Source organism: Falco naumanni, chromosome 12, assembly GCF_017639655.2.
Source record: "Falco naumanni isolate bFalNau1 chromosome 12, bFalNau1.pat, whole genome shotgun sequence".
Lineage (NCBI taxonomy): Eukaryota > Metazoa > Chordata > Aves > Falconiformes > Falconidae > Falco > Falco naumanni.
The window spans coordinates 837,018-861,897 of NC_054065.1; the positions used below are offsets into that span (position 1 = coordinate 837,018).

The 24,880-nt window shown below is 36.2% G+C and overlaps 1 protein-coding gene across 4 annotated transcripts in view; it reads right to left on the bottom strand.

Annotated features, from left to right (window-relative positions):
* Positions 1-24,880, bottom strand: part of RALGAPA2 (Ral GTPase activating protein catalytic subunit alpha 2) — a 136,183-nt gene that overhangs the window by 103,978 nt on the left and 7,325 nt on the right. For all 4 annotated transcript variants that reach the window (XM_040611818.1, XM_040611819.1, XM_040611820.1 and 1 more), the window contains exons 2-10: positions 23,121-23,231; positions 22,413-22,462; positions 11,354-11,411; positions 8,301-8,344; positions 7,200-7,374; positions 6,514-6,629; positions 4,127-4,265; positions 2,653-2,852; positions 796-1,026 (exon numbers count right to left, since the gene is read on the bottom strand). In XM_040611818.1, coding sequence (XP_040467752.1) covers positions 796-1,026; positions 2,653-2,852; positions 4,127-4,265; positions 6,514-6,629; positions 7,200-7,374; positions 8,301-8,344; positions 11,354-11,411; positions 22,413-22,462; positions 23,121-23,231 — 1,124 coding nt within the window. The remainder of the gene's footprint in view (positions 1-795; positions 1,027-2,652; positions 2,853-4,126; positions 4,266-6,513; positions 6,630-7,199; positions 7,375-8,300; positions 8,345-11,353; positions 11,412-22,412; positions 22,463-23,120; positions 23,232-24,880) is intronic.

A 24,880-nucleotide genomic window follows, 5' to 3' on the forward strand; every position in this document is an offset into this window, starting at 1 on the left:
ACCATTATCGGTTTCAATTACTGACCACTGATCATATTGAATAAAGGTAACAGTACAGCATCACGTTAGCCTTTGTCCCCCGGAAGCTGGGCGAACCTTGCATACTGCGGGCAGCCACCAGCAGAGGGCAGCACGGCGCAGCGGAGCGGCACACACTCGGCACGCCCGCCGGTGCAGTGCCATTCCGCCCCCGAAAAGCACCGACACGCAAGATGCTTCACAGCGGAGCATGTGGGCTCACTAAGCTGCTGGAGAGTATCTTCTGCACATTTCAGTGACCTGAAACAGCTGCTTCAACCAATTTCTAACTTGGTACCAAACAAAAAAAAAAAAGAATGGGACTCTCCGGTAGGTCCATATGTATTTTTATCCCCCAAAATTGAAAAGATATCAAATCAATGAAAATTATTAGTAGAAGCAATCAGTGCTGATATAAACATTGAATACTGACATTGATTACAGGAACAAAAATCTTATGAATTCAAATAATACATCTGCAAGCTAACAGCTCTTTACACACCTTTAAATCACATCATAATACCAAGAACAAGTAAGACACATTGCAGTCTGGCATCAGGAGCAAGCTTCACTTCCCATAAAAATTTCCTATTTTATCGTTAAAACTAGACCTAGGAAGGACTAAAAGAGTGCTGGTTTGATTAGCATCAGGTTTGGCTGGTTACCTGACCAACAGCCTTCACAGTGTTCTCTTTCATAACCATGACATTTCCTTTTAACAAAAAAAAACCCAAAAAAAACCCCCCACACCAATAGCAATTAAACATACACACTTACTTGTCGAAATACCTCATTAACAAAGTTAACATATCCTCGAGTGGATAAGAGGATTCTCTGCACCATCTCATAGACGGTCCGATGCTGCTCTTCAATGCTGCAGACACTGGAGTTGCTGAGCCTTCTGTCAGACAAGGTGCTGCTGTTCGAATGGCTTCTCTCCTGCTCACTTGCGTAAGACACAGTGGTTTCCAGCTCTGTGTTTTTATCTTGGTTTACAACACCAACATTCTACACAGAAGAAAACGCCTAATTAAATAACTGAAAGAGCATACACCAAAAATCTGGAACACTTACACAGACGCAGATACTACTGCTCTTTTTCACACACAACACTGGAATCCCAGCAGTCAGGAGGTGGAATTTTCAGGATGCTACTTGGTCAATGAAGGAATGCAGTCTTCTGCTCTACATACATCAAGCAGAGTATACAAACAGGATGCTTTACAGACCTTTCCCACTCCATAAAGACAAAAAAGAGGGAGGGGTGCAGCGGCAGGAGTAGAGGAGTGGAGGAAAGCACAGACCGTGGAGAATCCCCAGGTCACCTCATTTTTGGGAAAAGATAGATCATACCACTGTACATGGCTCATACTCTTGCACATTATTGTCCCTGACAAGTCTCTTGTCAAGTTTTGTTCTGGCACCGGATGTATTTTGCAACATCTCAAAGCATGTTAGGATAAAACGATCCAGCCAGGAGAAGAGGACTAAAAAACTGCTTGTGAGTTACCAGAAAAAGAACCCTAAGTTACACTGACTCAAAGCACTGCCCAAATGTGGTTCTGCTTTATGTTTACATTAATAAGGCTGCCCTCTGTTTGACCAAGTGGGCAGTAATGGAGCAGCAGTAACACCTCTACTGCTTTTCGTAATGAAGTTTTTTGGTAAGATTAAGCAACACTAGTGAGGCACAGGCTACAGTCAGTGAACTTCAAAACCACTAAGAAGTCGATGTGTGCCAAAAGCTGGCACACAGCTTCAGCTAAGTGGTAACATTTGACCAGTTTCCATTTTCAGGGCAGCAATACCTTTATGCAACTTGAATATTTATGTGGTGTCAGCTATAAAATTCAGTGAAAAAAAGTATTATTTTTCCAGGCTATGTCTGTTGGAGTAGCACAGCAGTTTATACAAAAGATGGAATTTCCAATGAGAAGGAGAAGATCAATTACAAAAGCACTTTTCAGTAGGTAAGTGACACTTAACTGGTTTAGGTCTTCAAACTTCTACAGAGAAGAACTCCAAAAACAATTGATGTGAAAATATACAGTTCTACCGTAGCAGTTCATGTATGCTTTTCTGCTGAAGCCAGATTTTACACTAACTCACAATTCAAGAGAAAAATCTAAAGTTGACATTGATCCTAAATTCTCAACAGGAAACTGGAGAGACTCTTAGAAGAAAAAGTATATATTTCTATAAAATTCCTTGGGAAGTCTGTAATCCTAGAGAAGTCTCAACCAGCAAATTCCAAGTGAAACAATTTTCTAATATCTCATTGTAAAAAGCTGCTATAAAAAAAGACCAAAACAAAGCAGCCTTTGATGCTGCTGGGAAATGGTCCATGGCACAAGTAAGTATGACAGTTTACAGATTAAACTCCGAAAGTCTAAACACAATACTGATGAAGCTGGTAAGGCAAACAGCTATGAGGGGAAAAAATAAAACACTTGCAGTGAATTACTAAAGGGTTTCCCTTGGAGATTCCCCTCTTCAAAGAAAAAAAACCAAATCAAGTACAACATTTATTCACTTAGCGGTAGCATTTCTTTCTTGCTTCAGTTGTGAGTGCATTAAGATCATTTGCAAGGGTAGCACGGATATGAAAAGAGCGAGGTAAATTATAAAGCACACCTGAATAATTTTAGGGAGCATTTCTCCTCCATTTTTTGTATTCTGAACAGTAGTTAAGTATTTCTTTTCAAGAAAGAAGGTAACAAGCCACTTAATAAAAACAACTCGAGCTGCCATATATGGGATTTTTGTGCTATAGACATTTTCACTGTTTCGTGTTGCAGTAATGTATACTGGTCTTGGTCTTATATCAGGAATATCTGGTGAGATAAAAAGAGAAGATATAAAGAAAATTTGATCTTAGAGAACTGTAATTGCTTCCAGGCTCTAGTTAAACATATTGAACATGTCACCAACATTTTCTCCATAGGAAATAACAGATGCAATGACTAACTGCTTTCATTATATTAATACTTACATTGTCATAATTTTATTACTCCTAAAGAAAAGCAAGAACACGAAAGCACAGAACCTTCCTGAAAGCTATCATTTGTATTATACAAAACAAAGGAAAGCAAAAGAGAAGGGCTGCATAAAGGACAAAAACTAACACAAAGAACTACTCCTACTACAACATAAGTTAATTTTGGAAGTTTCACAGAGTTTATTAATAAAGTACAGCAAGAAAGAGATGAAACTCTGGAACACTCAACATTGCAAAGATTAAGAAGAAAAAGGATACTTGATGCATCAGAAAGAAGTTAACTCAGGTGCAAAGAGTACTGCACAAGCTCAAATAAAAGAAAAAACACGTGGAAGGAGTGGAAGATTGCTGATGGGAGAAAGGCTGGGTCATTAATTTATTCAGATGCTTAGATTTAGGGAAAAATCACTGGTGCCCAGCTGAAAAACATGGAAGGCCTGGGCTCCAGCTGTGAACAACACAGCTGCAGTGCCACTGAGGTGATTTTAGACACTAAAAGTTATAAGGAGTTAAAAGTCAGACGAGGGAGGGGAAGGATGATGGAGAAGAGGCTGTAGTACATAGAGTATTAACACCACTCCTATTGACTCTAATACATAATTCAGTAGAAAATTAGGAAAAACGTGAGTGTTTCTGATAATCCTAGAACTGTAGACGTACATCTCAGTTTCCTTTCATTCGTTCCTTCATGCTCATTTTCTCTTCCAAGGAACCAAGAAATAAAACAAGAGTAACTAAGTTAGCAACTCTCTCACACTTGGGCAGCTTGCTGGTTCTTTTAAAAAACCCGTCAGGGAACCATGTTCTGTCTTCATTATGTATCACAACTACAGAGTCCTCGCTCACTCAATATAAATGCTATGGCACTGGAAACGTCCTTAGGAAAGGAGAATCAGGCTGGCCCTTATACAGCGATAAGCAGCAGCAGCTTCCTGGACTATCTCAGAAAATCAAAAGTTGTGCTAGGAAAAAAATCAAAACATGAGATAAGGGAGGAAAAACCTTCATTCGACAGAACTGTAGCGATATGCCAGCGAGGTAACTGACATGCTACTGAGAACAGTCACCATTTTTTATTTTTTTAATTGAAAGTAAAAATTCACTACTTACCAAGTACAGGTTTGTAGAGGTTGGTAAGCTTTGTAAAAGATGGAAACAAGTGAGGAAGATAATATTTTCTAAACAAGGTGAAGAGAAACTTAAAACCAGTATCTTGGTTCTCCTTATTCTTCCACTCTAAACTTGCAGCCTTTGTCATGGAGTTAAAGAAAAACAAAAAGCTTTAACTTAATGTGTTATAATGACAACCATTCCACATCGAATACAAGAGATAAATAATTACACTTTAACATGAAATACAAAAAAATAGCATTGTCCCAAAAAACTTTACAAACTGCATTAAGAATGTAAGACATTACCATGAGGGCTTTAGCACATCAAAGAAAGCAAGCTCATTAGCAGCCAAGGGTATTTCTGCTGTTCTAATGCAGTGAAGAACAAAAAACGTCATATTAATGTTTTCAACCAATTTGATTCTACCTGTACATTTAGACACTGTTACTCTGCGCTACGCTTTTATCACAAACATATTTTTCATCAGAAACATACCCAATGCCCATGTTTAATATGGTTGCACATGCATATGCAATACTCCTTTACAAAACTTGACTCAAGGCACAAGTATTTTCCACTGACAAGGAGATGGCTGACATTAAGTTTGTTTTTAAAGATACTCTTCTGTTCTTGCATAGATCAACACCAAATAGTCATACACGTACTTGCAAGTTTCTCTTTACCAACAGGTTTGAACTACAATTCCTTGGAAGACTGTACCAAATTTTGACAAAGAGTTTAAAACACCTTCAGTTTGGAATAAGCTGCACATAACCAGCTGGGGGCGCTTTCTTTATTTGTATCAGAAAATCCAACACAACTTCAAATAGAAGGGTAAAAGCAGATGTCTCTGCAATGAAGCACTCTTTCCACTGATAACTTAAACCTACCTGAGTTTTAGTCTCTTATATCACTTCTCTTTTTGTGAAACTCAAGTGAGCACTAAAAGTATTTATCTTTTGACATACATTTTAAATTCAGGCCCACTTTGTTTTTTCTTTTCCTTTTTTAAAACAACTTCACAAGACTACAGGATTCTTAACTTTTTGATTTTTTTTTCCCAGTAAAAGCTCTTCAAAAAGCCTGTCCAACTGTATATAGCAGATAAGTTCACTGGATCTATATCCAAGATAATAATTTATTACACTGACTTGTTTATATCAGTCACATGAGATCTATTTATTTTAAACACATTTATCTGTACAATAGATCTTTTCCCAAATCTCTAAAAATTGTGGAACGTGCAATGTCCTACTTTTGCAAAATACATGTGTACAGCTTGGAAGCAAGACTACTGAGGTTTTGTATTATTTTACTTGTTAGGTAAATAAACTGACTCAAACTCTACCCAGTGGCAGGCAGAAATTTTCTTGAAGATGTACATTTGCTCTACTTTATGGCTCTGAGCAATCACTCTGCATTTGCATCAGATTATTTTAATCTTGTCTCTTGTCTGTAGCAAGGTTACTGCCCAGCTGTGCTCCCCTCTACCAAGCAATACAAATAAATGAATGCTGATGAACAACAGTGCAATTGGATTTATAGTGCAGTGAAGTTTTTTTTAGATCCCAAACATGTAATAAAAGTATAAAAAGAACAGTGAACATTTTTAACTGAAGTGTTGTGAGACTGATACGTAAAACAAAGAGCGGCGTGTAGGAAGCTGATAATTTCATATAGCCACTTTTCAAAATAAAGCATTTATTCAAGATGACAAAACCCCTTCCAAATATCACTTTGGTCTTGCTTTTTGATATTTAAAAAAAAAATCTATCTCAAAATATTTAATTATCTTTTATCTTTCTTTAAATACTGATTTCTTTAATGTTCAGTCCATAGTTTCCACTTTCATTTAAAATGTGGCTTAATTTGTACTTTCAAAATATATACATTATCTTAATTTCTTTCCTGTACAGATTAATCTGATCTATTTCTAATTAAAATTTTTGATGTACATGTTACTCGCATCCTTTAAAAAAGTATCTCATAAGCTATCTCTCCTTTTTAATCTCTTTCTCCAGTGTTCCTTTACATGTCTTCTCGGCTACATAGGTGTCCAAACAGAACAAACTGCATCTTTATCCCATATCGATTTTCTAAATGCAACCATAAGCACATAAAACAGTCAGTTATCCTGCAATTTTGGATAACATTCATTAATTTTTATAACAATTGTGAAAAACTTCCTATTTTCACCCAAAATGGCACAAGGAAACACCTTTGGGATTATTATTGTTATTTTTAAAAGGAAAAGAAAGTGCAGAAGACAGCTTCTTCCTCGGGAGGGGCAAAACCAGCTCCATACAGATACAGTGTAGGCTTAATTTTCTACCACAAGCACATTCCTCCAAATATGAGTAGTTAAAAACATATATCCTCCGCACCTGAATTACCATATATTTTAACAGTAGCTGAAGAAAATAGCAGGTTTGGTCTTCAGCTATTTTCTCTCCAGAGACAGCTGGCAAAAGTGGAGCTATTTCTTCTGGAAAAATCTTAGCTAAAATAAAAAGAAAATGTTTTAAACAAATGAAAACTGAAAAAAGTTAAATAAAATATATTTTCTACAAAAAAAATAATTTGAAAATAATCATTAGCGTGTCCTGAAGTTGTAGAAAGTCGAAGTCCAGTAACTACTTGGGCTTCCCGTATTTCCCCCAGGTCCTGCCCCATACAATCAAGGGTGGCACCAACCACTGACTTCCTGCACTTTGGCAGTGTTAACACCAGCAACTGCTGCAGACTAACCAATAAGCGGTAAATGTACACAACTACTTATTTTGCAGTAACATGCTCCTATAGCTGCACCTCAATTAAAAACAAAAAAAAAACCCAACAGAAAACCACAGAACAAGACTCAACTGTTCTCAACTCAGACTGACAAGATCAGAAGGCTATACAGCTGCCACAAATACAGTAGCTTGACAAATTCAGTACATCTCTGAATTATAATGACAAATAGCATTATCCACGTGACATCTTCCCCTCAAGAAACTCTATAGCTTCACAACTACCTCAGTGGAAGGGGGAAGCAATACACCCAACATGGAAATTGTATTCACCTACTCACCATCTGGCGAATTAGGAGGACTAATGAGGTTATCTAGTGTACAGGGACCTCGTGAGGACATAATGGATGGAAAGCCAGGCACAAGGCATGCAAATATTAATATCTGCTCTTCTGCACAGTTAGTCTGAAGCGCTTGAAGCCAGAGAAGAAACAGTCGGATTCCTTCACATCTTATCTACAAGGGGATGATTTTGTAGAAAAAGATAGTAAAACAAATTTGTAAGGATAGTAACACAGTTTAATAGTTAAGAAAATGCAGAACAAGTACTTTCATCCCAGCTATGTGCTAGTGAGTCTTTCCATCATACCAAGAGTAATCACATTGTTAATGTAATCATGAGCAGAGAAGGGTGGGAGCAAGCTGTACCCAAGACAGTGGCACTCCCAAGGAGACAGCATTAACCACTCCAACTTCAGAGGCTAAAAATTTCTATTTCCACTCCTCCAGGTCCTGGGGCCAAATGCATCTTTGCTAGCCTCAAGATTCAATCTTAAACGGGGCTCTGGAAGTACAACAGCAAGTGTAACACACAACCAGGGAGCTGCCAATACTTTGTACCCTGCGAAGTCTGAAATCTTGGCCCCACAGACATCAGAGCAAGCTACTGTCCTCAACATCCCTGGGATCAGAAGGCAGATCCTCATGAAAACTGAGATGCAACAAAACCACCATGCAAAAAAAAAGTAGCGTATATGCAGCAAGTTTACTTAATACTTTTTTTTTTAAAAAAACAAGATACAATTTTAATTTTTGCAATGTATTTAGAAAAAGAAAAATGGATTTAAAACTCCTTGGCAAACAAGCAACCAATACATTTAATACTGTATACTTAATGCTACAGAGATCTGAAAAAAATAACATATTAAGCAAAATATATTGATACCTCTCCAGATAACTTTACAAAGGTCATTGGAACAGCAGAATAACTGAAGATGATTAATACTAAAATAATCTAGGATTACAACAGTAAAATTTATGATTAAAAGGTGAATAAGTCAAATTACAAAGCCTAGCAATCTGAAAACCACTGATATTAGAAAACTGTGAAGTAACCTTCTTCATAAGACTTAAAAATAAATATGAATACATTAAAGAAATACCTTGAGAGAATTTCCACTGTGCAAAAGTTTCTTCAGAATTGACCCTAGGTCAGAAAAATTAAATAGGCACATATCAGATACTAAGATGGTTACTTTCCACCAGAACGTTTATTTAAAAAAACTACAGGAAAGGCTAGTTTAATGCAATTTCCTATGTGACTACTGCGCTGGTTTTTAAGAAGAAAGCTATGGGGTCAAAAAAACTGAAGTGATTTGATTTACAATTATCGTAAGGTTAAATATAATGTAACTTTACAGCGAAGTGCTTTGGTTTCAGTTGGGAACAACTTCTACTAGATTTGGAGAAATCAAGAAGTCCATCTTGTGGGATTAATGCATTCATATAGGCTAACATCGAGAACAATGGTAAGAAAAAGATGCTAGCAATCTATACTACATTCCTGTCTATAAAACATAACTATTAAAATTGCAAAATATTTCCATTCTGGTTTTAGAAATACCAGGCTAACTGCCCTTAACTTCAAATGTCTGACCCCAGAATCAGAGAGAGATTATTCATCAAATGCTTCAGGTAAAAAATGTTTTTAATCCAATTTTGAGAAAAGTAACATTATACAGCATTTGGCTGTTATTTCTTCTGGATTTGTGAATTATGTACCTTCCTTAAATGTGATCCTTCTCTCAAGATCTTACCATTTTTCCACAATATTAAATGGAAATTATTACTATATATAGCAAATGCATATTAATGCACATGAACATTAAGCAAAAGATAAATCACAAAGTACAGCTGTAAATAACTGCACCACCAAATTTAGTAGCTCATTTCTTGGACACAGCCAAAAAATTATCCAGATATGTGTATTTAAGAAAAGCATAAATATTAAGAATATATTAGCTATAAAACAACTGACTAATATCAATTTGTTCTGGACTAATCTAGATGAAATGGCAGTAAAATGGTCAAGCAGATGTCTCCTTTCATCTTTGTCGGTGCTAACTGTAAATGTGGTAACAGCCCTTCCCTTGACCTTTAAACTTCCACTCATTTCTGCAACCGCAAATTCATTGTTCTGATGAAAAACATGGCAGCTGATGAAAGTATGTTGGAAACCAAATCAAACAACAACGGAAAGGTACTACTTAAAAGTATGACCCCCTACAAAACATTGTGACCACTTCAGTATCATCCAGAACGCACATTTTCAAAGTAGTGACAAACTAAAGATGTTTAATTCAGAGCAAATTATCCAGTTAAACTACTTCATGGGATTTCAAGGTGTTTTGACTATCCAAATGAATGTATTTCACCTCTCAGTATTTCTGTGCCCATCTGACTAAAACGTTATTCTATCTGGCCAAATGAAGAGAATAATAAATTTTGTCTTCTGGCTCCAGTATATGACCACAAGGTCAAAACATTCATTATACAAGCACTGCAGACCACAGGGAATATTTAAATCATTAAAGAGTTAACTGTCTTCAAACTAAAGACAATAAAACTTTTTTTCCCCATGGCATTAATATTTGAATCCAATTTTAAAATCTAGTTGAAAGTCCTATACAAAATATAGGAATACTTCTAAAAAACGTAATAGTTGTTCAGAAAAACTGATCCTGCTTTTCTTATTTAGATTCCCAAACTTCTTGAATGACTGAATCAAGCCTGTTAGATATGTTATCTTTATGCAGCTATAGCAGAACATTAAGGGCTTTAAGCCAAGCACTCCAAGCATGTGCTTAACTAAGTTGACAACTTCATTTTGTTCTTTTTAATGCATGTGTTGCAACACAGTCTTCAGTTCCATGCTTGTGAAGCCTTTTTTGTCAGAACACCTGCCCCACAAAGCACACAGAATCGACAGGAGACCAAGGGGAGGGGATGAAGGGGGGAAAAAAAAAAAAAGGAAGAAAAAAAAAAAAAAAAAAAAAGGAGAGCTTTACCTAACTTCAAGACTTCTCTCTGCCAGACTCCTCCTATTCCTTCCCTTGCTCCAGAAGGCAGAATATGTACAGCAAATACCACAGGAGCAGGGGTGGGGGGAGAACGGATAGTGTCTCAGTTTGACCGAGTGAGTGCCATCCATAGCTGTCATGTCCAAAGTTGTACCCTAACATGAAGCTTGGCAAATCCTCCACTATCTGAGAATCAGTGAAAGACAGCTGTGCCAAACTTGCAGAAACACCGTGTATTCATAATCCCACTTATAAAGGCCAGTAAAATGATGGACAACTGATTAAAAGAAAAACTGTTCAAAAAGAGCTACTAAAAAGTTTGTATTTTTATCTTTAAATCGCTTTCCTTCACTATTCCAGCTCTAAACCAAAAATTCCTCATTTACCTCCCACAAATAGCCTGACAACTGAGCGTTTCACAAATATTAACGAACTAATCTGCACAGAGAATGCAGGAGTATCAGAGAAGAAATTAAGTTCCTGTTCACTGCAGCAGTCCCACAGTTTGCATTTATTTTAGCACAGCCTGGCTCAACTACCACACAGCCACCTATTCACAGCTACGTTGTACAGAATAGATTTCCAGGAGGCAGCAAGGGTCAAGTTCAACACAGTACCATTAGGCAAAGAGCAGTATTTACTGCTATGAACTTATACAGGCATCTCATATATGATCACTTGCATTAGACCATCATAATGCAAATTTGCAAGAGTCACATACAGACTCCACAACCCTCCTCAATCTTAATTTTTGGTATTAGTCTGTGAACACCAAGGGAGACCTAACTAGAAAAAGGTGTGTTGGTTTAATAACCCCTACCATCTTGAAAGCTTCTAGCATATGAAAGAAAAGGGAAGAGGACCCTGGGTAAATACAAGAATATAACAATCTAAAGAGCATTCATGCAAAATAAAAATGAAGCAGGCAACCAAAACCACACAAAACAAGGAACACACAGAGCTGTTACAGCAGGTAAAAAGATTTTCCACATGCTTCGAGAATTTTCTACTGCAAGCCTTGGAAGTACTGGATTTGTGGAGTCAGTACTAAGCAATTCTGTGGTTAACAGGACTTGCAGAATCAGGGAACCTTGATTTTATTTGTACTAGAATGTTTGTAAACCATTCCTTCTTACCTATACTGCGAAAATGCCATCGATAAAAAATCCGCTCGGGCAGTAGCTGCAATATTTTCTGCAGGAAACAAAACTAAATAGTCAAATTTTCCATAATAAACTGGCTCATTCAGAGGATACAGAGAAACTAATACACAAGACATAAACGGAATGGTAATATATACATAGAGAACACAATAAAAAATAGATAGGTATCATTGTAAGGACTCCTGCCCTTTACTTTGCTCTCTTGTTACAGAGAAAGATACTTGGAATGGTCCTGAATAAATACCATGATGCTGTCATGAACCGCCTTCACCTTCCCACTGCCTTGCAAAACCCTAGTATTCCAGAATATAAACTGATTTCTAATGAAGAAGTTACAGATTTCTTTTAGCAGCTCACTTTGGGTTACATTTTTCTGAAGTGTCTGGTAATGACTACTGCTAGATTGATACAGTCCAGATTTTGAGCTCCTGTGGCTTAGGTCTGTCTTTTCAGCAGCTAATGGGGTCTGATCTCCCAGCTATGGCAGAGATGAACAGCGGTGCAGTTATTTTTACCGTGAGATGATTTACCTGTGTTTTCAGCTGGTAAGTGAAACCGAGCCAAATTACACAAAGCTAGACTAATTTAATTCACAGCACATGCAGTTAATAAAGCGCTTATGTGGAATAATATGTAGTGGCCTGCCTCTGTAGTTTTGGACTGTCCCTAACAGAGGCAGATCAAACAAAGAAAGAGGTTGTGGTCAAACCCATTCCACCTTGGTTTTGTTACACTACAGGGGCAACAAAGCAAAGCAATTTAAGCATGTGTTAAGTGCTTTGCTGAACAGAGCCTTATAATCTTAGCTGCAAAAAAAGAGTTGGAGCTACCAAATGTTGCTCTTTGTCAGTTTACTGCATGGTAACACTATTAAATAATCTGGGTAAGTCAGAACTATTTGGGGCTCTTACTTGGGTAAATATGGCTTTTAAAAGGACTTTAAGTTAACAGGCACCAAGACACACTTTCTTCTCCTTTTTAAACTATCATCAGTATAGACTAGGGCTCAGCAAGTAAGTGTATTGGTAGTACAGGATAGCTAACTTGCTGCTCAGCCTCTTGAATTTTTAAGTGAGAGAACAAATACACTTCCATGTAGATCTCACAGAAAAATGTCTGAATCTTACAACTTTTCAGCCATTGAAATATGAAATTAAGAAGATACATTTAAATGGGAAACTAGTTTTCAACATTTACTTTTGGAAATAAAATTTAATTAAACAACGTTATAAATGACTAGCAGTCAGAGTTCCTTGTAATTATCAAACAAAATCACCGGAACAAACTTCTACACAACAAAGCGCCATTAAGTTTTCATAAATACTACATGCAGGATGCAAAATGAATGATGAGTCATAATCAGCAACGGTGACCCATTTGTTGGTCTTTTGCATGTAAAAATTCTCAAGAGGAAATAAAGCATCACAGCCAGGAAAGCAAGAAATAGCATTTTAGGCTATCCTTCAGAGTCGGCCAACACATGAATCATTACTGCTGTTAAAAACAGTATGCTTGAGAGATGAAGTAAGACTTTTTTTTTATTTTTGACAACAAAGTGCTTCAGAAATTATATACAACACTCAGAATAGAGTCTTTTTGAAAATGGAACATTCCTTTCTCCATGGCAGAAGATGGAAGTCATGAAAAGTTCATAGACTTAGGGAACTAGACCTCAGGTCACACAGACAGACTGGCCTTCCTTCACATCTTTACCATAGCACAGGCCCCCCAAATAGTATTTGGCATTTCTAAAAGTTTACTTAGAATATAAATATAAATTGGGCACATCCCCTCTATGTTCTTGTATTTTGTTTCAGCATTACTCCCACAGCTCCCTCCCCAGGACACTGTGGCAGCAGGGACCAAAGGCGCAGGCAGCTGGTGACCAGAGGTCTGGCTCCCCGTCCGTGGGCAGGAGAAACGTGGTTGGGATGAAGGATCCAACTGGCTAAAAATGAGGCCATGATTCACATTTGGGCTTTACCTGTTAGTTAGAGACCACGTTTCTGCCAATCAGATTGCAGGATCCACAGACAAAGAATTATCATTATCCATCTAAATATTAAAGTACTAGCAGCCCACCACTTCACAATAGTATTTCTGACACTGATCTTTACTTAACTTGGCACAGGGCAGAAAGGAGCTTCTAACCTAAATTATAAATACCTCAAGTGACTGCAAGAGCAGTGGCACTCTGCATGCAGAGTTTGGTCTGTATGCAGGCACACATTAGACCCATCACACACCACATGCCCAAAGCCCTCAAGAAAAGGCTCCATTAAACACAACCCTAAGACAAACTGGCAACAAAAAAACCATCTGGATTCAAGTAACAGAATACACTGCAGGGAGGAACCTTCAAACATCTTCACATTTGTTATGGAAAACCAGACAAAAACACATGTATTTCATTTCCATTGTTTAAGTTATTGTAAGAATTATAGTAGATTGTTAAAGTAAAACCAACTTCCTTTTACAGGCCACACTAAAAAGATACCTTCAGCTTGTCTTTGGATATAAACTCTCATTTATTTCAAAACACTAACTCTTGAGAACCAATTGCATCAAACGTCAAAAAAAAGCCAATCATCAAGTACCACTTCTGTAGCAGGATGTTTTATTAGATGTTTTTTAAGATCTGGTAATACCACTAGTGAAAATGCACATCTTGGTGTATTTCAGATGTTACAGTCAAATTCTTTATTGTAAAACAAAAATTACATTTAGAAAAAATATACCTCTACTTCACTAAATGTCTGATGCATACTTAAACACCAGGCATGCCATACTCACGTATTATGAATGAATGTTTCTGAAAGCGATCCGATGAGATACAAAGACATCTTCCTTAGTTGCCAAAAGGAACAATAACTATTTCCCAAGAGCTTCAGCAATGTTCTTGGACTAATTGCACAGTTCACACATCCCAACTGATTCCGGATCAAAATAAATAACCACCACTTTTTAGTTGTTTAAAACACAACAGCGCAATGAAGGAAGCTGGGTTTTACTACACCCTCTCTGCAAGATGTGAAGCACGTTAACCATTCTTTGGGAAAGGCCCGTGGTAAAATGGCATGCAGTAAAGGCATCATCTTCAATGTTACACAATTCCACCTAAACTTAAACACAAAGTTGACTACCAGAGAGTGAACTATGATAAAGTACAAGCTGATAAGGTGGCAAAACTACATAAAAGACCCATTTTGAAAAGGAACTTATAACAACTTTTGCATCCAAGCATTAATGAACTCTAGGTTATGCCCAGAGAAAACCTGGAAAACAAATGCTGTTACAGAGTACAACCACCAGAAGGAAAAACAAACTTAAACTCTGAAATTGTATGAAGCTGGGAGGGTTGAGGAAGGAAAGAACACAGTTGGTTTTCTCTTATAAAGAAGCAGAATCAAACACCCTGGTCAGGTGACTGAAGCAAAACAATTCAACAGTTGAAAGAAATAGTAAGAGGACAGAAGTTCCTATCTGAGGAAAGCTTCCATATCCCAAAAATCTTTTCATGTAGCAAAAATCGAAACACTTAAGTCACTTCCCATGCAGTTCTTTTCAGCATCTCAGAACCAGGGAAAAAAAAAACCACAACGTGGATGCACTTTGAAAAAATGAAAAGATGTGATTAATCACTACAAAACAGCGAACAGAAGTCATTTTTAGAGGCAAATTAGATTGCTAGCATCACAGCTATCTACTGAAGAAATGAAAGTTTTGCAGCAGATTAGAATGAATATAAATAATGTAAATTCGGAGTCCACATTTGCTCCTGCAATGCAAAAATAAGTTATCACTATTAAAAGTCTACACTATTAAATAAAAACTTCCAAATGTTACAGGTTAGTTCAAAGTCACAGCTAGAATGCTTTTTAACTAGTAATATTCACATGTGTGCGTGACAGTCCCCAGACTAAGATGGTATTACAGCACAACATAATGCTGCTTAAGTCATGAACAAGCTCTGGCTGTTGTCCTTTCAACTTGGCTTTCCAAGAATATTTTCTACATCCTCCCAACCGCTCATCTTCTAAAAAACCCACATATTGCTATTCCTATAAAACAAATGATAGTTTCTTCCACTCCAGCCTAGACTTTTAGCAATACTGCTCTGAATCCAAACTGGCTATTGACATCTTGTTTCTAGTTTCACAGTACACTAATAAGAAATATTTTAAGAAACCCCACAGTGCGAAATAATATTGCTTTTTCAGAAAACACATAGATCTATTTAATGCTTAGTGCTTTGCTGCATCTATATGGTAATCCATTATAGCACACTTGAAATAGAAATTAGGTATTACTACTGATCAACACATCAGGGTATCTGTCAGTTCTTTTAACTGATTATCCATAGTTCTTTTTCTTCTGGACTTCCTGCATGACTAGGAATAATGTTAAGTTTAAATCTTAGTTTACACATGATGCTGCTTTTTGAGAGATATCTCTCTCTTTTATCAAAGTAAAATAAAATACCAACATTTGTATTTCAACAGATTCACTCTGACTTAACCAATTCTGAAATTTCTTTTAAGTCGTCTTTTATTTTTGCTAACTTGGTTGAATCATACAATGATTGGTATCTTTGTGCCTATTAAGGTGTCCTGCCTACCCTGCTGTAGAACGCAGAGAAAGCTAAGGCTGTTATTAAATCTTACACTGAAGATCCCTACAGCCTGAATGTTTTCCAGCTCAACTTACACAAAAGTGAAATGATAAGCATTGCTGTTCTGCCTTCCAGAACTATAAGCAGCTGCTCTGTAACGTGCCATGCAGAGTCTCTTATTAAACAACAAGTAAAAATGTGTTCTTGCTGGTTGAACATACTCTCAGAGGCAATGTCAATGACAAGTTCAGAATAACGTTCATTCCAGGAGAATGCATTCTGAGGAAAAAAAAATAGCTTTTTCAATACAACCTGTACATAATAAGGAGTTTCTATTAGTCATTGGCAGGTGGATTTACTTTAAGCCAAGTCAAATGTAGAATAGCTCTCCTATGTCTCTATGTTCAAGTACTGTCTGGTGGTATCTCCAAACAGTGGCGAAGAGTTTCAGCATTCAACTACTAAAATCTGCAGTAATTTATAAATTTTCCACCAGCTACTATTTACCAATTTAGGTGAAGCCAGAAGCCCTATGAAGTTAGCATGCCTGCAGCAATTCAATCTAAATAAAGGGATCCTCCATTTATCACAGTAATAAATTATTTACAATTATTCACTGTGGGAAAACATCTGCCCAAAACATGAGATACTTATTCTTGCCCTAGGCATAATATTAAACAGTAATATCTCTGAAGTCAAACATATGAGACATAGGTAGAATTTACAACAGAATGCTGTAACAATACCATCTTTTTTTTTTTTTAAAGAGCAATAATAGATGAACCAATCAGAATTATGGCAGAACAAACCGGTTCAAAAAGTAATTTTCTATGTGTAGGAAAAAAGGGCTATACGCAATTTTATTGTTATAAACAAATAAGCCCTTGTTACTCTATCGAGCCTGAGAATCACCAACCAAGTCTGTGTGACAGACTCGAGGTTAAACAGTGGAACTGGTAATCACGGTAGGCAAAGGGACCCAACTGAAAAGCTGTAACAGAACCTATAACCTGAATTCAAAGCTGCAACTCTTAATAGTAATTTGATTTCAAGTGTAAGATAACCTGCAGATGGGGAAATTAAGCCACTGAGCTGTACAGACATAGGGAAAATGCAAATAGTAACAAGAAAGTTAAATAAAGGGGAAAAGTTAAATAAAAGGGATAACCCCAGGAAATGAGAAACCAGGACCTGTGGCAATAAGAACTCAACAATAACTTGACTTGATTATTCCTTGTAAAGAATTTCATAAGTACTTTTCACATTGGCCAGCTGCAATACACAATTTATTCTGCAGAATTCAATTTTACTCAGTTTTATTCAAAATGTAGCAAGTAATTAGGAGCAACATCCTAAGATAAGCAAACCACCCTAAGAAAATGCTACAGGTATAAGACATCATTCTTTTGCACATTCATAAAAAATAGCAACACAGTACTAAAATCTTCTAAAAGAGTTACAAATCCAAAAGTACTGAAAGTTTCACTGATGTAGGCTTTTATGAAATTGAAAATGACCTGCAAAAAATCACCACTGGCTTTTGAGATTTATTTTAAGCTGCTTAACCAATATTGCTAATTCACACAGTAGTCTACATGAAGTAGACCTACAACACGGTGAAAGAATTAGATATTTAAAATATGCACAGCAATCTTAATCCAGAATGAACCAAAGTTATTCTTTCTAAAATCTGTATTTATGTGCATTATTAGGCAGTAAAAAAGAAGAAGTGTATATTCCTAAGCTGTGTCTGTGCATAGAGCTATCTGGTCATCCACTGCCATAGCAGGTGTTCCTCTGACAGATGCGGTGTATTTACCGTGTATGGTTTGCAATCTACTTTTCAAAAGGATTCCTAACAGACTATAGCCAATTATAAACCTATACTGAATTATCATTAGCATTTGCAGAACAAGTAACTTGTGCACATCTGCAATAATAAATTTAGGTTATACAGCTGCTTCTGTAATCGTTACATTCACATTCTGATAGCAGACCAATCCACGTTTCCATGGATTTGTACCACATCTTAATCTTCTGAGTATGTGGCCATTTGTAGTTTATATTTAGATGTGCTTCTAAGGACAACAATACTGTATTAAAACCAGAAGCTACTGCTACAACATAAAGAGCTCAAAGTATGGTCAGGCAAGTTCTAACAGTTTATTGATTATCATTCTCTGGAAAAACACTTAAGTGTTATTACAAAAGCCAAAGCAGACCATGAATTTGAGTGTGTATAATACAAACACTGCAGAGGCTATTAGCGCATTTATATTCTATTTTACATCCACTTAATATTTAAATCCACCTGCTGTGTACATACTCAGAATACTCCAGAGCTAGGAATGATACATTAACATTTTGCTGCTGAACTTCTAAGGAAGGTCAAAACAGACAGCTTGCTCTGTTCCCATTTATAACCACACCTAGCCTCTCCTCATTTCAGCAGGCCAGAGAATACGGGGGAAGGCTGGGCTTGACAGATAAAAGGGTCTAGAAGCATAATCACAGCAAGGCCAGTGTGAGTTACATTAGGTATCTTTCCAGAGTTATAATTCTGCAAATTCTTTAGAAAAAGGTTTGAAAATTGTGCTTACTCTGTGTCCAAACCCAGGGACTCACACCGCCCACATTTTCACCAAGTTCAAGAACCATAAATACTACACAAAACAGGGATTTACAGAAATTAAGAGATGACAGCATAAACAAACCTTTTTGTACAAGCTATATGAAAAACACAGTATGCTCTTATAAATAAGGACCTGTGAAACACAAGGGCACTTTATGGTATATTAATGTGCACTGGTTAAAAAAATAAACAAGCAGACAAACCCATACTGAGAAGCTGTCAGCATATGTATCTTCTCAGGGAGGCGGGAGTACCTAACCCACCTTCTTAGCTATCTACAAAACTGCAGCAAGACCTGAACAATATCTGAAACACTTCTAGCAACAATAGCGGCTACTGTAAGTGACTTTGGGAAGCTCTACACATTAGAAGGAGTATCTGAAAAATTCTATTAATACAGTATTTCATACAGTGAATGTGTTAAATCAATGTAATGAATTTTATGACTGCATCAGCATAAGAGATGTGGCTGGTTTTAACTTCTAATAAAGCATAATTATAGAGCATGGAAAGAAATTGATCTAAGTATTATATCAAAACTGTCAGTCTGCTCTTATTTCATTGCAGAGGCAAAAAAAAAAATGCTGTGTCAGAAAAATCAGTACCTGGTGCTGCAAGACAAAAATACAATATTATAAAAAAAACCCAAAACTTTCACAGTCAGGTGATGGCATAATACTTTTACAGGATGTAGAAAACTTACATAAAGTAAAGCACCTTTTGTGACTTCTGTAACAGTGCTCGGCAGACAGCTATACAAACAATGCCCTCAAATCCAGAGAATAGTGATATAAGAAACATTAACATGTTCTGAAAATACACGGCAGTTCTAGAGATAACTAAGCCTTACCAGACAAAAAGCAAATTTGTTTTTCACATTATTTTTGCCTCTTAGCTGAAACAGGGAGAAAATAATACAGGTAATTACAGTTGCTGTATCATTTCATTAGTACGTATTTGCAAAAAGACAAGGCCAAAGCACTTTGGAGAATATAAAACTACATGCAAGAACTTTGCAATATTAATTGTAAAAAAGCACTTTACAAAATTAACTGTTAACCTTTCATGTTACTCCCTTTTGATTAATATTTCTTCTTTGATCAATACATTGTTTCATGTTGTTGAGTGGCCAAGCCATGCAGCCGATTTATCGAAGTCTTAATCCTACACATTGTAACTGAGTCAACTTAGTTTTCAGAGGACTGAAATAAAATGGACAAGGCATTTGTTACTTTTGCTTAATATACACACTAGATGTCACTCAAGAACAGCAGCAAAATACCCACCATACTGTACCAGAAAAGGCAGAAGTCAATTCCTTTCATAAATAATTTTATTGATTTTTTAAACTGTTAACCCTCAGCACCTGGATTCAGGATTTGTTAATGTTAAGTAATTACCTATTTAGCTAATTAGAAGAAAACTCCAGGAAACCTCTGGCTCATGCTGACATCAGATTAAATATGGCAGGCTTAACAATCAATTAGTTTTGTTTCCTATGGCTTACAATATGAATCTTTAATTATTTGGCATTTACATTTTTTTCTTGCCCTGTGTTCAGGCTGATGCATTCTTGATTCGTGTTAAAAGCCCCTCTAAAAAGCTGTTTTCCTACAATGCATTGTTATCAAGTGTTAGTTATAAATGGATTGCAAACTTACTTCCAGTTGATAAACACCATGAAGGGGATTGCACCAAATTCCACACAAATTTGGTGAATTAAACAATTTCTTCTTCCTCAAAACTGTCGGTGACTATGCTATTATATAATTCTCCTCAACTGGGACCCAAAGCAGCACTTTGTTCATATATAAATATGTATCTTTTTCTTCTTCGTATAGTATGTTCTCCTGATGTTTTTAAGCAGTATTAAAGGAGTGGTTACCAGCCACCCGTTTTCAAGACACAGGAATGCATATTTATTCACTCTAACCGGGTGAGTAAGCATTAGCTATTTTCCATTCAATGACAGCCACAGAAATTTAATTACTTATTCAAGACCACAGAGTAAGTGTATTAATGAGCTCCCATTAAATTGCACAGCCTTGCTCAGTAAACGTGGTGATACCTTCTTCACAGGGGGTGGGGAGGGAGGAGAATGAGGAAGAATCTCTCCTTCCCCAAATACAGTCCTAGCAGATATACAAGCTCATGTTCTCTGACACTGCCTCATGCAAAATCCTAAAGCAGACTCTTTTACCAATACCATAAGTAGCAAAAAAGCACAATTGGATTTTCAGATTTCAGCCTGAAAATGAATCTTGAGGTTAATGGAATGCGGGACCGGGGGGAGGGGGTGGGGAGAACCTGAAAAGGGAGATGAACTTGATAGAAAGCAGAAGATGAGACAAAAATCCAGGATTTCCTGTAATAATTTTCATGCTCATTTTTCACATTACAAGCACGTTAGGCTAAACAGCATCATTCTTACTGTAGTATAAATATTATTCTAGCGACAAACTACACATTAATGCAAAAAAAAGCCATATATGTCTGAAAGTTTTGAGTTGGGATGGTGGTTTTTTTCCATTTTTAAAGGGAGGAATAAGAGTTGAGAACATTGAACCTTTGCTTTAGCTTCAATTTCTAGAGTTCCATTGAAAGTCTGGGGTTTTTTTTCTACCACTCCTACCAAAAAATAAGCCAAAATATAAACAAAGATAACATTTATATGATACAATACTCAACTAAAAAGAGAAATCAACAGAAGATGTGTGTGTGTACCCTTAAAGAAATCAGGCTAATTGTTTACCTAATGAATTATTAAAAAAACCCCACAACTAAAGGCACCACTGATGTCTTGACTTCAGAGACAAGTAGAGTTAAGACTTCAGGTACGCACTATACAATTTTTTTATATGTTAGGCTTTCATCTGGTCCAGTGATATTTTCTCACATATAAATATGTTTAGGTAATAACTAATTAAAGAGGTCCCTTGGAAAATGATCTATCACAGTCTATTCTTCTTTAAAGACATCCCAATTTGATTATGCAGAAGTTAACCAGCTAACATTTCCTCTCTAGACACTGCAAATGCTACGACCGTCACTGCTGGAAAAAATATGCTTCTGGAAGTAAAAGATGCTCCACTGAATTTAGAAAAAAAAAAAAGTTAAATTAACATTTCACAGACTCAGATCAAACTGATATGCAGTAGTTGACAACTCTTATCCTTTTATTTTCCTTGTGCTGCAAGACCAAATACTGTAATCATATTAGATGCCTTCATCTCAAAGGAGTACAGCCCAAATTCCTGCTGTGACACATTCAAAATAAACATAACACTGAACTTCATACTGACAAGGCATAGGGAAAAAGTACTGCTGTTTTGAACTAGCCCTCCATAAAATACAGAAGAACTTACTTAATCTAAAAAAGAAAAAAAAAAAAAAAAAAAAAAAAGACTACTTTGAAAGCTTTAGCCCAACAGAAGCTATGCAACTACTGATCACTTGCTACCAAATTCTCCAGGAAAATCCCAGGGCATTTTCAAAGAGCTGATCCTCGGTTCCTTAGGACAGATCATATTACTGTATGACTTTCAAGTAATTTTAATAAAATCTCTTAACTTGGGATATTCACTCAAGCAACATTCCCGTTGCATAATACCATTTTTATCGTTGTTTTATCTACTTAATGCACATCCTATTTCTTTTCTGCTTTTTACCTTGTATAGTCATGGACACCTACTGTCATATGATTTCACCCCTCACTGTAAGGTGTAAGTAAGCATATAATGACGAGATTTAAAATAAAATAAAAAAGTTTCATTATATGGAAAACTTACTTCAAAAAGAAAGAGAATGGAGTCCAGCTCCTCCCTTTGTGATTTATTCCCTGCAAGACAGAAAACAATATTGTTTGCTGTAAGTATACGGTATAAGACAGCAAAATTATGCTGCTGTTTCTCAACTAAGTCAAAGATGTTGCACTTGGTTTATTTTTCTTCATCTTTATCTAATATCAAAAGAGCAAGATGTTTCCAAACTTCATTGCCTCTCAATAATGAATAAGGGACAACTAGAGCGCCAGATCCACAAAGCATTGTTACTGGGCTCGTCTCCAAGCAAACAGCTATTCCTACCAACATATCTTCAACACAGAGGTTTTTTTCTGTGGATCTCTGACAACGTTTCAGCTGAACAGACATGTGCTTAATTGTAGGATGAAGGCCTTCAGTACTTCAAAACCAGATGAGAGGATATGTATATAAATGCACAATACCCGATTTCTGTGCTGAAATGACACTCAGCCATAAAAACGTATTTAGAATTCTTTTCAGTTACTTATGAAATTTCAGAGAGCAGTTTTTCACTCATCTCTTTGATACCAAAAAATTAAAATTATTAATACTAACACTGTACTGCATGAAACTATTAATGCAAATACATATAACTGTGGACTATATAATCATTAGATAAGCTCTAATGGAATAATTTTGAGAACAGAATTTAGGGAAAACTGACTCAATTGCTGGCAAAACTCTAAAACTTACCTTTTTGTTTCAAGCTATTTTCCAGTATTACAAAGTTTTCATAGAATATAAAATAAATTTGAGAATAATTGTTCTCAAAAAATTGCTTCAGGTCACTTCCATCCACAATATCTGAAAAGAACAGTTATTACACAGTATTAGAAAGCTGACGATTGTTGTTTTCATGCAAATTTAGTATTACAGAATGAAACAAATGCAATACAGAACAATTTTAGTGACTTCATTAAATATTCTATACTAAATTGTTATTCCATCCTTGCAAGTAAATAGGCAAATCTCCATTTTCACTTAATTTATGAAAGTCTGCAGTGTGACTTAGGTTCATTTTTTTTCCATTAAAAAAAAAGAAAAAAGGTGGGGTGTGTCTTAGCTATCTAAACAAATGGCTTCTATACCATCAAAACAAGCAGATACTGTTAGGAAACAAGCACAACAGCAAAGATTTCTGTATGCAAATTGCAAATCCAGTTCTTAAATTTATCTGAAAAGCAGATCAATTCAGAAACCAGCAGATTTCCAATTAATTTTAAAAAATAATGTAAATTCAAGTGTGCATCACTTTCCTAAGCCTTAACTTAGTTTAAAATTTGAAATAAGTTTATTTCTTAAGAAAAATAATAATCTAATATTTTCTAAACCTGGTACTTGCAAAACACGCTTTAACTTCACCTGTTTCTTCTTTATTGCAACTGATTTGGTCAAGAAAAGTGAGATGATTCCACCCAAAATTAATAGGATAAAGGGCAAGAATTACTGACAACACATCTTCTCATTGAAGTTTCACCTCTCAAGAAACGTTTTCATTAATCAAGACAAAGCTGATTACAACAAGAAGACCCAATATATCACACAGCTTACAGCAGAAAGCATTACTTTAGACTTAGACAATAGGTGGGGGTGTTTTTGCAAAAAAATGGTACCTTTTCCAGTAGTAAGGCTTAGTTTGGTTGCTTGTGCTATGGAAACAATTACTGCATGGAAACTCTTTTACATAATATTTGTTTCCTACCAACTACTGGTCTTGAATTTGCAAGCTAAGTGCAATTATTCCTCTCTATGAATGCGTTCTGTTAAATACAACTCTAGGAGAAAACAAGGCTTTCATTTACAAGGATTTCATATGAAGGAATGAGGTCATTAAAATCTAAACAAAAAGGAAACTTTCCCTTTAAATTGTGTAAAGAGGAGAAAGGAACTGCCCAATCAAAAAACTAAATTCTCTTTTTCTATAAATGTGGCATTTCAACAGTGACTCATCTATTATTCTGATGTAGGCATGCATTCTTGGAGCTACATCCTTTTCCTATTGAACTATTTTGTTCCTTCTATCCCTTCACAAGATACATAGGAAAGCAATTTCTAACCTTAAAAGAGGCCAACAACAATACACCCATTTACAACCCTAAGAGCAGATACTCATTCAGAAACTAAGATTTTCTTGCAACTCTGCATGCAAGTTGTCATCCTGATACCATTGCACAATTTAAAAATAATAATAATAATCCAAAATATTATGAATAAGTCAAACACCCAGTGATCAAACACCATTGATCAGTCAGAGCCAGAGCTTTCTTGGGCATTTCACTACCAATTCCTTATTTTTTGCATACATTAAGTAAACACCATTTCTCTACTCCTCCACGGTGCTCGTGTTCATGATGACAAGCAGTGGAAAGCAGCACTAACCACGAATGCTTCCCCCTGCTCCTCTGGGCACAGGAAAGGTGGCGATGTCTTTGCCAGTTCAACTAACCTCTTGC